Source organism: Trichosurus vulpecula, chromosome 2 (genome assembly GCF_011100635.1).
Source record: "Trichosurus vulpecula isolate mTriVul1 chromosome 2, mTriVul1.pri, whole genome shotgun sequence".
Taxonomy (NCBI): domain Eukaryota; kingdom Metazoa; phylum Chordata; class Mammalia; order Diprotodontia; family Phalangeridae; genus Trichosurus; species Trichosurus vulpecula.
This window is the reverse complement of record NC_050574.1, coordinates 368,062,323-368,078,042: the sequence shown is the minus strand read 5'-3', so window position 1 is coordinate 368,078,042 and position 15,720 is coordinate 368,062,323. Positions and strand designations below refer to the sequence as shown.

General features: G+C 37.8%; 1 protein-coding gene across 3 annotated transcripts in view; it reads right to left on the bottom strand.

Moving 5' to 3' along the window:
- The window catches only part of ITSN1 (intersectin 1), a 279,862-nt gene that overhangs the window by 113,921 nt on the left and 150,221 nt on the right, over positions 1 to 15,720 (bottom strand). For all 3 annotated transcript variants that reach the window (XM_036744721.1, XM_036744719.1, XM_036744720.1), the window contains 3 exons: positions 14,089 to 14,216; positions 7,193 to 7,413; positions 5,155 to 5,276 (listed from right to left, as the gene is read on the bottom strand). In XM_036744721.1, coding sequence (XP_036600616.1) covers positions 5,155 to 5,276; positions 7,193 to 7,413; positions 14,089 to 14,216 — 471 coding nt within the window. The remainder of the gene's footprint in view (positions 1 to 5,154; positions 5,277 to 7,192; positions 7,414 to 14,088; positions 14,217 to 15,720) is intronic.

The following is a 15,720-nucleotide window of genomic DNA, read 5'->3' as shown; positions in this document are numbered from 1 at the left end:
CTAAGCCTATTTATAGCCAGCAGGTGAAGGATTCAATGGACAGGGAGAGACTGAAGATGAGAAAAAGAAAATGGTGAATGAGGTAAGCTCCTAGAGGAGAAAGGAGTCTGGAGTAAAGGAGGAGAGAATAGGTAAAGATGTTGAGGTGTTTCAAGGTATAAAGTGAGATGAAGGCATTTTAGATGGATTTTTTGTGCTGTTCAGCCATTTCAGTTGTGCCCTATTCTTCATGACCCCACTAGGGGTTTTCTTGACAAAGATACTGGAGTGGTTTGCCATTTCCTTCTCTGGCTCATTTTACAGATGAGGAAACTGAGGCAAATAAGGTTAAATGACTTGCCCAGGGTCACATAGTTAGTAAGTATGAGGCTAGAGTTGAACACAGGTCTTCCTGACTCCAGGCCCTGCAATCTATCCACTGTGCCATCTAGCTGTAGATGGATAGCTTTGATTATTCTATTTAAAAAGGGTCAGAGAGGCAGCTAGGTGGCACAGTGAGTAGAGCACCGGCCCTGGAGTCAGGAGGACCCGAGTTCAAAAGTGGCCTCAGACACTTGACACACTTACTAGCTGTGTGACCTTGGGCAAGTCAATTAAGCCCAATTGCCCTGCCTTCCCCCCTCCAAAAACAAAACAAAACTAAAAAACTAAAAAGGGTCAGAACAATTGCTAAGGGAGGTGGGAGAACAAATCAAGAAGGAGTAAAAAGGCTCAATTGCAATTATTTAATATGAATTTGTAGTGGATTTAATTGGCAGGGTTGCATAAATCCCTTCAGTGGTATTTAAAAATGTAGCCGTATGAATGAAAAAGGAAGATGGTGGGTGAATCCAGGACTTCAGATTGGCAGGAGAGAAATATCTGAATTGTGAATGGGGGTGGGAATATAGGAAACAAGGATAGAAGGGGTCTGTTTTTTCTCCCTTGGTAAAAGTTGATCAGAATCACTGACTATTGAGGACATCTGATGTGAATTCCTTCTTCTCTCCTCTTCATCTTCACATCCCATGACATCATTCTGAACCACTCTTTCCTCCTTTGCTCCCTTATGACCCATGAGGTAACCCTTCTCCTCAAAAAGGCCAACATCTCTGTACACATGCCCTTCATCTCATCCACTTACTGTCTTCTTCATCAGATGGCAACCTCCATCATCACCTCACCCCCGCCCCCTTACGACGCCTTACCCTCTCCTCAAGCTGTTTTCCCATATATTTCCTCTCTTCCTCAACCCAAATCCTGGGGGGAAAAGAAGCAAACCAAAAACTACATGCACTACTTCTACTTCCTCTCCTCTCCTGTACTCCTTAATCACTGCAATCTGGCCTTCATCTGTATCACTTGACTGAAACTACTTTTTCTAAAGCTACTAACGATCCTTTTTTTAGAATTTTTTTTTATTCTATACTTAACATCAAATAAATGACCATTTCGATACATGTTGTAGAAAGGAAAAAATAGATTGTACATGAAACTGTGAATATTATATACAGCTTTTCTTTCTAAATAAATTTGTTTTGTGCCCAGACAAAAAAAATTACCAAAAAAACTCAACAAATTTGAATCATTTTTAAAAATTTCACAACTTGATAGACAAACTCAGGAACATATTTTTGTTTCCAAGACAGACAAAAATATGTTTTGGACATAGAATTAAAGTGATAAAAATACATTTAAGAAAATACAGACTTCCTGACAGCACTTACCCATTCCCCTTTAACCTCCACCAGGAAAGCAAAGATTTGAAAGTAAGGCAATATTACAATATGTTTCATGAAATTTTTTATTCTTACCAGTATATTTAAACTATGCTTATCATCATGTTTGTTGTTAAAACTGAACCTAATGAAGCTGGTAGTTAAATGGTCAGTTAAATTATGGGGGAGGGGGACAAGATTTAATGTCACTGGGATTTTTTTTTTCATTTTCATGACTGAAAAAAATAACAAAAAAATTAGAGGTAGAAACTTGAAATAACCTAAGTTGGGCAACTATTAAACTCTAAGAGGTATTACAAGGACTGTACATTCCTTATATGTATATTTTCCATGGATAAGGTGTGAATTTTTTTTTTAAAGAATGCTTTATGGTGCAACATAAATTAAGTTATATCCCGATGCTTCCAACTTTACAGATAAGAAAGTTTGCTGCTTTCCTGCTAAATTAAAGAGATCACCATTTACAAGGACTCCAAGGGTAGGCCTAAGTATCCCCTAGAAAAAAAAATAGTTTCTTATCACAAATAGAACTGTACAAGGTCATGGATTTAGAGCTGAAAGGGACCTTGGAGGTCATCTAACCCAACTCCTTTCTTTTAAAGATAAGGAAATGGAGCCCTGAGAGATCAAATAACTGACCCAATGTCACATGAGTAGTGTCAGAGAGGGAATGTGAACTCAGGTCTGCTGACTCCCAATCTGCCACTGTCACCCTCTGCTTTTCATAGTTATCATTTCTTATGATGCATTAATATTCTATTACATTCACAGACAACATTCTGTTGAGCCACTATTTAATCTATGGGCAACCACTTCATCTCTAGTTCTTTGCTACTACATAAAATGTTGCTATAAATATTTTTGCCTAAAAATTTCTGCATAGCTTATAGGAATTTTTAGTATATTTACAAATTGTCTTAATTTGAACTTTTTGTATGGTTAGTGATTTGGAGCACTCTTTCTTATAGGATCATGGATTCAGAACTGGAAGGGATCTTAGAGGTCATTGAGTCCAGCTCCCACATTTTACAGATGAAGAAACTGAGTTCCAAAGAAGTGAAATTACTTGCCCGTCACATACTAGTAAGTAGCAGAGCTGAGATTTGAATCCAGGTGCTTTGATCCTCTGGGCAGCTATGTGGTACAGTGGATCGAGTGCCCAATGTGGAGTCAGGAAGACTCATCTTTGTGAGTTCAAATCCAGCCTCAGACACTTACTAACTGTGTGATCCTGGGCAAGTCACTTAATCCTGTTTGCTCAGTTTCCACATCTGTAAAATGAGCTTGAGCAGGAAATGGCAAACCATCCCAGTACTTTGCCAAGAAAACCCCAAATGGGGTCACAAAGAGCGAGACATGACCACAATGACTAAACAACAATTACAACCCCAATCCTTTACTTTTACCATTGTACCACACTGCTACCCCCACTGTACCATGCTCCCTCCCCCTTCTATTTCCTCTTTATAGAACTGCCTATTCATTTTACTACCAGGGAATGTTTCTTGTGCTCTTAAAATATTCTTATTATTTAATATTTTAAATATTTGTATCAGTTATTAAAAGCTATTAAATATTTGTGTAAGGACTCTATATATCAAAGAAGTCTGTGGCAAAGATTTTTTCCTCCAATCTATTGTTCCTGCATCTAATTCTAGAGGCATTGATTTTGTTCATGCAAAAGCTTTTCAATTTTAATTGAAATTGAAAGGATAAACCCTGCTCTGTAAGGCATGAACAACAAGAAACATTTACCAACTTTTCTAACATTTGGGTAATTGAATATTTTCTTCTGTTATGTCAAGTGAACTTCACAAGAAGACTAGCTTTTTAACCCATCATGGTTAAATTCAAGGGTTATTCAAAAAGCTATTTTCAAGAGGCTATGAGATATAAGAACTATAATAAGGAAAATGCAAATTAGCATTTCAGTGCCTATCCTGTGGCTCAAATGAAATCTCTTATAGTTCTAGGCTTTAGTTACTGTGTAATGGTTTTCTAATTTACTTATTGATGTGCTTTAACAGATATCATATTTTGGATCCAAAAGAACTTGAATTGACTAAGTTTGGGAAATTGTCAAACATGAAAATCCAGAGGAGTAGGAATGGTGCCTGACAAGCCTTTCACAAATGCTACCTGTAGCTCTTGCCTTACACCCACATATAAGGGAATAGCTCTATTCCTGAACTTGAAGGAAGTGTTAAGTGAAAACGACACTGGAGAAGAGTATGCTTTGTTTGTTTTTTTGATTTAAGGATCTGGAACTTTTTGGGGCACTCTGATGTCTCCACTGGCAGTAAAACAGCCACCAGAAAATGAGGGAAAGGGAATAGAAGACTAGATTTTCTGTAAGCATTCTTCCTCCATTCTTTCTGCATATATTTCTCCCATAAAAGAACGACATAAGGTACTTATTCTTTATTGCATATAGAGAGGCAATGTGAATATACAAACAAGTGTGCTTCTGTATGTAAATGATAGTACACAGGATTTAAATAACACCCTTCCTCCTAAGAATATAACTTGTTTAGGAAGACAGGCTTATTCTTTGTGTGTGTGAATACAAAAATTTGTATGCATTTTCCTTATATCTGATTCTAGTATGAGGGAGGTAGAAAAGGGAAGTATTTCAAAATGCAGACTGAATATAAAGTAAAGCAACAGAAAAACAAAATACTAACAGCTTTTGTTTCATGTTTACAGTTTTGCTAATGGTACATTTCTGGAATTGATCGTTTCAATTTCTTTAAAAAAAGCATTTGGTAACACCCTATTGTTTTACTTAGTTCCTTGAATTTGGAAGTTTAGTGTTCACATTCTTTCCTGTCAGAACCTTATGACTAGAAATTTTAAGTTTAAAAAAACTACAAAAAGGGCAGAAGAAGAAAAATTCTGAATTGTTTTTGGATAATGTTTTAAGCAAGGTGCTACAATGCAGGTTAAATACACTTAATTAAATATATCTTATATAATTCAAATTCCCAGTGGACCCTGCAGCTTCAAAAATAAGCAATGAGGAGTTTTAACCCACACCTACCAAAGCTACAACTGGCAATTACGAGGATGTACTGGAGTATTTGTACTTCATTTAAAAGCATTTCTCTGAAAACTTCTTAGAGCATAAAATTAAGCAAGAAAGACCTTGTTATTACTAATCATTTAGATATTTATAGGTAGCATTTTCTATATAGGGACTCTATTTTAAGGTGACATTAAGACTAGATTTTCAGAAGGTTATATTTTAATGTAGTAGGACATGGAATAGAAAAACAAAATACGTTTTTCAAATTTGAAAGCTTATTACCAATCCAGTGAACCCTGGATTTAAAGAATACTTTAAAGACCTGTTTATATATACAAATGACCGTGAAGAAAACTACAAAGTAGATGACGTTATCAACAAAAACAAAACTCTCCTTAAATTCTTTCTTACCATGACTATGTCCCCAGGCTGGATGGTGATTTCATCATGGCTCCTTGATTCAAATGGGTACAGTGCCCGGTAATACACTACCTTTACATCCTCTTGAGTAGAAATAGCAAGTGGACCTTTTTCTGTTTATAAATATGAGGGAAAGGAGACAAAAAAAAATATCCCATCACATTAAATAATGAAGAAATAAAAAAAGCAAAGGATGTAATAATCACAATCTTCCCTTGGATCTCTCTTAATATTCCTTAAACATCAAAGCTGACTTGGGAAATTTATAAAACACATATTGAATGACAAGGTAGATCAAACTCTATCAGCATTTCGGGCACACTGGGCAGTTAGTTAAATTCCAGTTTTGCATACAAAAAAAGCCTGCTTCCTCTTTGGGAGAAAAGAAAAGGAGAAAAAGGAAGAAGAAGGAAAAAGGGGAAAGAAGAGTCAGAGGTCACCTTTTTATATTGCTTTCAAATTTGCAAAGCATGTTCATTATCTAAATATTGACAGTGGGTTCACCTTGCCTTCACTTTCACTTGGATTAGACTTTCATACTCTACAAACATTTTCTGCAAATGTTGAATGGAATTAAGTTGTCAGGCTGTAAACTAAAATTTAATTCAACCAAGGAGAGAATCTATCAGTGGGGTGTGAAAATTTTCACATTTACAAAAAGTGTTGAAGTAATAACCTTCAATACAAAACATATTTCTATTATAAAAGTACTGATTTCACAAATACCAGATTATTGAGGTCAGCCACTCTCTAAATCCCCTGGGGGTAAAAGTAAGTCTACCTGTCTCAAAGGAAAAATAATGAAAAAGAACGATAACAACAAATTGTTTCTGTGATGATTCATTTGAACTCCCCATAGCTCAAGTGCCGGGACCGACATTCATCTTTCTTACATTTCCTTGGTAAGTAGAAGATGTTATTAATTTTCACTGGGTTCAGTACTGTGTTATACATTTTCTTGTTATACAAGGGCATATTTTTACAACTAAATAAACAAGGGCACAACAAAGTTAAGTAGTTCCTTGCCTCCCAGGAAACAGAATGATAACAATGATAAAAATCAAAACTCTTTACAAACGACAAAGGGAAAACATGATTTTTTTTCAAGGGCAAGTAGCTAATTGAAAACTGCACAAAGTTATACCATCTCTGAAAAAAATTCTTCATATGATATAGAGGCTCAGCCCAATTTCATATAACTGATGAGTTCTTACCAAAGCTGCCCTATTTCAATTTAACCAACTCATATGCTGGGCACAGTGCCACCAACCATTGCTTAGTTCTTAAGTTCTTAAAGGACAGGTCTTTCTTTTCAAAAAATCTCTCCCTCTATCCCCCAATTAGCAAGATCCCACACAAGCCAAAGAAGCCAACAGACTTTTCAAATGGTATAGCACATAAGTCGTTTTGAGACCAGATAATGAATGTCACAAATCGTGTGTGTATGGAAAAAAAGTTGTATTTCCTGCTGCTGAAAGAGTTGTACAATTCCTAGAGAAAGCTATCCCAAAAGAGCAGCAGAACATTAAGATGCTCCATAGAAAACAGAGGCAAAGTTAGAGGTCACTGATGCGATAATGTTTGAGATACCACTTTTGTCAACCTCTCCTCATTGTTAGAGCCGGGTGACACACCATAGATATGGGAAAAGGGTTTGGTCATTACTGTGTCATTACAATTTGCTTAACTGTACTTCCTTTTTTACAAGGGAGGGCACTACATAGTACAGTGAGCATTGGGAAATGACAATGATTTTTTTTTTCTCAAAGCATCCATAACACATTTTTTAAGGAACCCTTTGAGCCGATTAAGATAATGACTTTAAGTGAAAAGGTGATTACATGCACTTACCTATTCAAAATTAAAGACTTTCAGTTATATCAGTTGTGCTGCCTAGAGAAGAGATTAAAGCTTTCTTCTGTGTGTGGATTAAATACAGTCTGATTATGATTAATGAAATAATCCTTACTGGGTCAAGAAAGGGTGTACTTTTCTAAAACTACTTCATCCACATTCTTCCCGCCCCTACCTGTAGATGAGCTGGGTGTTTGGAGGGTGGGCTTAGCTGGTTCCTGGTGTTGCTGAAAAAGCTTACTCAGCTTATCTTTCATTTCCTGTTTGCCTTTTTCCTCACCATCCTTTTTCTTGACTGGTTCTTCCCTTAGTTTCTCTTCATCGTGGAGTTTTTTTGGCCGTTGATACTCTTCATCCTGTTGAACTCGGTCAAGCCATTGCTTATCTTGTGGACGTCTGCCAATAATTTTTTTTTTAAATAACAAATTAAATAAGTCTCACTTAATAAGAGTTAGTGTGGTGACTGCACAAATTCTGGATTTGGTGTCAAAGGAGAGAACTCATTCCAACACTGCCTCTGACGCTTAACATGAGCAAAAAATTATCTTAATTTCTTTGAGACTCAGGTTCTTCCTCTGGAAAATGGAATCATGCCAATAGTATCTACCTCAAAGATCAAACAAGATAATGCAAAGGGCTTTACAAACTTTAAAATACATTATAAATGAGAGTTATTATTATTACTGATAACTCTTTTTAAAACAGAGTCTAGCCAATGGGACATTCAATAACAACAAGATATTTCTTGGGAAATACAAAGGAACAGCTACAAAGGCTCTGAATTATATTTCTATTGCCGGTGTTTTATGTTCCTCTGGAGCACCTAATAATTAGAGAACTTGTCCAATTTCTTTATTTTTAAAAAATAAGAACAAACAAACCAACTAACCTAAAGAGGCATTCTAATGATTAAGAGAAAAATATATTTCACAATGGGGTATTTAATTGTAAAATTTGTGTGCAAATTTTTGTAACTAATTTAAAAAAATTTTTAGACAGCAGGATGTTATTTTGAATATAATTATATATAATATAATCATGAATATAATTTTGCTTTAACAAATCAATGACCAGACAACTGAATTGTTCCCTCAGGCAACTCCCCCCCACCTCCGTCACACACACACAGTCTGAGCATAAAAGCCAAATCAACAAGATGATTATTTTGAAAATTACCAACTGGTTACCAGATGCTATTAACTAGTAGTTTTATTGAACTTGATTAGCATTTTCTTTTTCTAACTGACTTACTTATACCAAGTAGCCTCAGGGATCAGAAAATCAAGATAGTCACCAAAACTTACAGGAAGAAAGATTTGAAGTTATTTTTCTCCCACGTCATAAATTTCTTACTGTGTAAGGAAACTACCATATGTGTGCAATAAAAAGGAAACAGTTCTGTAACTTATTCCCTAAATGATCACACATACTCTAGTCCCACTACAGCTTCTCTCTCAGCATTTTCCATGCTTGAACGGCTGAAAAATTCACCATAAGGAGACCCAAAAAACAATAGCCTAATTCTGAACATATTTGAAAAGTAAGCTTAAGGCATTAAATTCTGGAGATGACGAAAGGGAGAAGAGGGTAGGGAAGCAAATTTAAATTTCCAGTATATTTTCCAGTCTATTACACAATTTATTTTAATTGCCCCCACTGGAATTTAGTAAATAATGAGCATCACGTACAATACGCAGCCTTGTAATAATACATATTAGGGTCTTTACACACATTTCCTTTGCCAACCTCTCATCTCAAATATAACTTGCAGGTGAGAAAGCTTAACCTTTTCTATACTAACTACAGTATATAAATGGAATTAAAGAACTCAATAATAAATAAAACCCTTTTTCAAAATAAAATATAATTTTTAAGTTAAGTGTAAGAACGTTTTAAGTGTAAAACTTCATTTGTATGATAGGTTAAAAGAAAATAAAAGACTAGGCTATATATCAATCAACCAAAGAGATTAAGTGCCTTCTATGTGCCAAGTTCTGGGAACAAAAAGACAAAAATTAAACACCACCTGCTCTCAAAGAGATGACATGTATATCAACTGGCACATATATCTACAAAAGGAATATTGGTGGGGGAGAGGGTGGAAGGCACCAGTAGCTGAGAGGAGTCAAGATACATTTCGCATAGAAGGTGGCCCTTGAGTTGCACTTTGAAGGAAACAAGAGATTCTAACAGACGGAGGTGAGGAGGAAGGGCGTTTCAGGCATTCGGGACACCTGGCACAAAGACTAGAGACAGGAGCTTGAGTGTTCTGTGTGTGTGAAAGGCAGAGAGAAGGGTAGTTTGGCTGGACTGCAGAATATGGGAAAAGGAGTATTCTAAGTTCAAAAGGTAGGATGGGGTCAACTTATGAAATAACTTTAAAACTAAACAGCAGAGTTTATATTTTATCCTAAAGGCAACATGCAGTCACGAATTTATTGAGAAACAGATACAGTTACATGGCCAGAACTGCACTTTATGAAAATCATTTGGGAAGCTAAGTGGAAGATCGACTGGAATTCCTAATTCATTAGTCATATGGGGGGAACTGGAATGCTCTTTGTCCCTCACTGCCATTGCTAGGCTTTCCTTCTACCATAGTCACTCCGTTAGCTCTCCTCCTTTAAAGTTAATTCAATACATATTTATCACCCAATCAATACTCTGGTAGCTGTTATCTATAGACCTTCTAAGGTCACTTAGGACACTCTAAGGAAATTCTTCTTCCTTCTTCAATATATTAAGGTCCTAGCACACAGTCTCCCTGTCTTCCTCAAATGTCAATTAAAAAAAAAAAAAACCTAAGGCATTCACCAAGATGTCCCTCTTTTCAGCCCCTCCTCATTTTGTATCACCCAGATGCTTTCTACCAACATTTCCTCCTTCACTCCCAACTCACATGAAGAGTTGGTCTTTCGTCTTGGGAAAGCAAACCCCTATATACACAAATGATCTCATTCCATCCCTCTCCTCTGACACACTGCCTTCTCTATTATCTCTACTCTCTGTCTACTGGCTGCTTCCCTGTGGTCTCTGTACACACCCATGTTTCCCTCGTCCTCGAAAAATACTCACTTGATTTATCCAACCTCACTATCATCCTATATTTCTTCTTTTTGTGATGAAATTCCAAAAGAAGGCTTTCTCTAATGGGTGCCTCTACTTCTTTTCCTCTGAGTCTTCCCAAGTCTCTTGCAATCTAGATTCTGACCTCAACTGAAACGACTCTCTCTAAAATTACCAATGATCTCTTCCTTACTTGCCTTTTCTCAGGCTTCTTTCTTTTGGACTCCTCTGTGACCTCTGACATTGTTGACATAAATGACATTATCTCTAGGTTTTTATGACATGATTCTCTCATGGTTTTCCTCCCACTCATCTGACCATTTCTTCTTAACCCCCTTTGCTTTATCTTAATCCAGGTCACGTCTGCAAACCCTGTATCCCCCAAACCACTGTCCTGAGCCCTCCCTTCCCCTCCTCTCCCTCCCCTCCCCTCTCTTCTCTCTCTCTCTCTTTCTCGTTTTGCTTGATGATCTCATCAGCTCCCACAGATTCAATAATCATCTATGCAGATGATTCTCAGATATATTTAACCAGTCCAATCTCCAGGCTCACATCTCCAGCTGCCTATTGGACATCTGGATGTCCTTTAGACATCTTAAAGTTAACATATCCCAAAATGAACTCATCATATTTCCCAAACCTTCCCCTCTTCCTAATTTCCCCATTTCTGCTAAGAATATCTACATCCTCCTGGTCACCCAGATTCACAATGTAGGTATCATCTTCTACTCTTCATATCCAATTAGTTGCCAAATCCTGTTGATTATACCTTTGAAATCTCTCTCATATTTGTCTATTCTTTCTTCTGACACTGCCACCATCGTGGGGCATCACCTCATCACCTCACACCTGTACTATTACAACAGTCTTGGTCTGCTCAGTCTCCTTGACTTGAGTCTGTCTCCACTTCAGTCCATCTTCTCATCTGCTGAATCGATCTTCCTAAAAACGTAGACTTCACCATGTTATCCTTCCTCCCGCTTTCAATAAACCAAGTGGTACCCTATCACCCTTAGGATCGAACATAAAATACTCTGGTTTTTCAAGCCTTTCATAATCTGGCCCCTTCCTACTTTTCCAGTCTTCTTATAACTTACTCTCTTCCATATATTCCATGACCTGGTGACATTGGCCTCTTTGCTGCTCTTCAGGCAAGACACTATTTCCCAACTCCACACACTTTCATTGGCTATCCTCCTGGAATTCTCTCCCTCCTTGTCTCAGCTTCCTGGTTTCCTTAGCTTCCTTCAAACGTCCCACCTTTTTCAAGAATTCTTTCTTGATCTCTCTAATGGTAGTTCATTCCCTCTGATAAATCCTTTATATATCTTGTTTTTACATAGTTATTTTGAATGCTGTCTCCCCCTTTAGATGGTTAGCTCCCTGAGAGTAGGAACTGTTTTTGTCCCTTTGTATCCCTAGCACTTAACATAAAGCCTGGTACATAGCAGGCACTTAGTAAATGCTTGTTGTTGTAGACCTGAGATAAACAGACCAATTAGGAGGCTATTGTGATCATCTAGGTGAAAGATGTTGATGGCCTATGGTTGCCATATGAGTAGAGAGAAATAGACAGATGAGACAGACAGAGAAAGAGAAATACAGAGAGAGACATGGGGGGTGGGGGGAAATGAGATTTGGCAACCGAGTTGGACATATACAGTGAGGGAAAGTGAAGAATGAAGAATAGCACCAAGGTTGCAAACCTGGATGACTAGAAGAATACCCTTGATAGGAATAGGGAAGTTTGAAGGGAACCTATTGAGTTTGAAATGCCACTGGAACATCCAGTTCAAAACATCTAAAAGGTAGTTGAAGATACATGATGAGGCATCATGAGAAAGACTGGTGCTGAATATATGTATGTGTGTGTATTAATACGAATGTTATAGACACAATATACACATATATACATATTTACACATATACATGTATACACATCTGAGTCACCAGCATAGAGATCATAATTAAACCAAAAGTTGCTGATAAAGTCATAGAGTGAGAAAAATATTCAGAGAGGACAGAAGATGACCCAGGACAGAAATCTGGTGAACACCTACAATTAGGGGCCATGATATGGATGATGAACCATCAAACAAGATTGAAAGGGACCAATTCAGGGCGGCTAGGTGGCTCAGTGAGTAGGGCACTGGCCCTGGAGTCAGGAGGACCTGAATTCAAATCCGGCCTCAGACGCTTGACACACTTACTAGCTGTGTGACCTTGGGCAAGTCACTTAACCCCAGTTGCCCTGCCTTCCCTAACCCCCCCCCCAAAAGGGGGACCAATCTAACAGGTAGGATAGTTAAGGGTGAGCAGGTCATGAAAACTCAGTGTTAAGAGAGTATCCAGGAAGAGAGTGTGGTCAACTGTGTCAAGTAGACATTGGATAGACAGGTCAAGAAAGATGAGGATTGAGAAAAGGCCATCAAATCTGGAAAATAAGAGATGAGGGGTAACCTGGGAGTTATCCTTTTCAAGATATCTTTTTCTAGGGGTTTGGCTGATATAAGATGATAGCTGGAGAGGATGGTAGTGCTAATGAAGGGTTTTTTTAAAATGGGGGAGACCCAGGCATTTTTGTAGGTAGGAGGTAAGGAGCCAGAAGAGGGGGAAAGGTTGAGGAGGGGGATAATTTGGGGGCAGTTAATTGGGGGAAAAATGGAATCAAAATTACACGTACAACTCTGCACCATGTAAAATCGCAAAAATATTCCCTCCACCAGTTCGTGGCACCGACCACCAAAGTGAGAATACACTAATCATGCTCAGTGCATTACATTAATAATAATAATATTTACAAAACATTTAAAGGTTTAGAAAGCACTTCACACATATCACTTACCAAGACAAATCCCAGATGATTACTTACCCACAAAAGAGCAAGAATCAATTCTAACAATTAATAATGGTTGGCAGTTGGCCAAATATAAGGAAAAGAAGGACTCAAATATGACTGAGGGGATGGTTGTGCATACCATTAGAAGAAACAGAAAAGTCAGTAAAAGGTGATTTGGGAGGCAAGAAAAGTTTGGTTTTGGAAGTATTAAGTTTAGGGCAGCCTTCAGTCTTATTGGGTTAAAAAGAATTACTAAAATAAGAATAAAAATTTCTGTTCTTGGAGCACAAGGACATCGATGGAAATCTCTTCAATCTTCATCTTTTTGTTCTAACCAGATAATCCAAACATTTGAGTCTTTTTTTCTCATTCCAGTGCCTAGATGAAATCCAGAAGAGTCAGAAGGGATCTTAGAGATGATCAGTGCATGAGGCCAGTGCTAAATAAAGTGTCTGATACACAGTAGGTGCTTAATAAATGTGAATTGATTAATCCCTTCTACTACATCCTGATAAGCCATCATGCCGCCTTTCCTTAAGCATTCTTTCTGGTTCAGAAGTTCAAAATGAACTTGATTGAGATTTCCCTACACTTAAAAGGATAATAATTTCTTTTGCTTAGCTGTGTAGTATACTCAAACAAAAATAAACATGCCAAAAAGTGTGTATATATGTGGGTGGGTATAATTTGTACTGTAAGCAGCTGTGGTCATTTTTCTCTTTTTGTGCTCAAGTCTATATTTGCTATAGGAAGAAAAAGAAAAGAAGGGATAGAATAGCACAATGTGTGAGTTCTGCTGGAGAAACCCTGAAGAGAAGCCCATCACAGTACTTTGATGCAGTCTTGGCTTTCCTCATTGTCACTGTTATTAAAAAGCTGTGAACTGGAAATGTATTTTGGTTCTCCGCATGCAAAGGAGCAAACCAACCGTTCTCAGTTCCTTGTATAATTCCAATATCGACACAGTAATGGGACTAGAGAGTTCTGGGAACAGACTCAAAGCTATGTGGACTACTTGGGCATGCAAAGACTTTTATTCACACAGAAGCTAAAGCAGGTGGCTTTTTTTTTTTAAATACTGGAACTATTTGGAGAGATCTGGGTGAGAAAGAATGAATGTATTAAATCCCTTTCACAAGTGCCCACAATAAACAGAAGAAACTTACCTTTGGGTTTCTTCTTTCTGCTTTTCTAATTCTATTGTTTTCCTCTCTTTTTCTTTCTGTTTCAACCTTTCTGCCTCTAAATTCTTTTGTTTTTGGAGCTGTTGCTTGTTATGTATTTCTCTTAGTTCCTAAAAGTGACCAAAAATACAAACCAGCATTTATACAAGGTAAGTTATTTATAATTGTTTTGTTAGCATGCGAGGTTTCCTATAGAGAAAGGCTGTAATTCTTATGGTCTATTCTTAGAGTCATCCATCCTCAACAAGGCTCTCATTGCAGCAAGGCAATTTTTTATTCAGCTAGGGTGGTGCCCATAAACAGAGCACAGGACCTGGAGTCAGGGAAACCTGAATTCAAAACCAGCTTAAGACACAAATTGTGTGATCCTGAGCAACTCACCTAACTTGTCTGTCTCAGTTTCCTCAAACGTAAAATGGGAATCTTAATAGCAACCTACGTCCCAGTGATGTGAGCATCAAATGAGCTAATATTTGTAAAGTACTTAGCACAGTTCTAGGAACAGAGTTGGGACTTATGCTCATTTCCTTCTTTCTATTCTTTCTTAATTAGTACTCCCTCAGAACTGCAGCCCTCCCTCCCTCAAATCAAAATCCAGTGCAAGTCACATCGTCATTTCCCTGATGTCACGGTCCTCTTCGAGAACAAAGGACAAACACAACAACCTCCGAGAACTTACTACAAATTTCATCTTCTCCCCTCAAGCATTCCACTGATCTCCCTATCCTAGTTCTCTCCACTGAAAAACATGCTTAACTGAGAAAATTAAGACTGTTATTTGGTTACATGAAACTGAGAAAATTAAGACCACTCTACATGAACTCCCTCTTATCCCCTTCTCTTCGTCTCCAAATCCCTGCTCTCCCCTTTATGCTCCCAATCTCAGACAATAAGTGGCCCTGCTTGCCAAAGTCAACTTATCTTCATGTACCTTTGATCCCTCAGCTTCCTGTCTTCCAGGAAATGGTAACCTCAATCATCACCCCCCCCACCCCAAATCTTCAACCTCTCCCTAGCTGCTGATTCCTTCTATACTGCTTTCAAACATACCCAGGTCTCCCCCATCCTTAAAAAACCATCTGTAGACCCCACCAACTCATTTGGCTGTCTTTTCTCAACCAAACTCCTAGGAAAAAAACCCCCAAAAACAAAGCCACTGTCTATATTTTTGTTACCTCCACTTCTGCTGTCCCTTAACTCTCTCCAGTCTAGCTTTCAACTGAAACTGCTCTCACTAAAATTACCAATGAGCTCTCAATTGCCAATTTAATGATCTTTTCTCAGTCTTCATTTTTCTTAATCTGCATTTGACACTGTTAACCATCCTCTCCTCCTGGATATTCTCTAGTCTAGCTGGGGGTTCAGTGGATAAAACGCTGGGCTTGGGAGTCAGGAAGACCTACGTTGAAATCTGGCCTCTGATACTTTCTAACTGTGTGACCTTGTGCAAGTCACTTATCCTCTTTTTGCCTCAGTTTCCTCAACTGTCAAACGAGGAAAAGAATAGTACCTACCTCTCAGGTCTATTGTGAAATCAAATGAGACATTTGTAATAATAAAAAAAAACACTTAGCACAGTGCCTGGTACACAGTAAGTGTTGCATAAATGCTTCT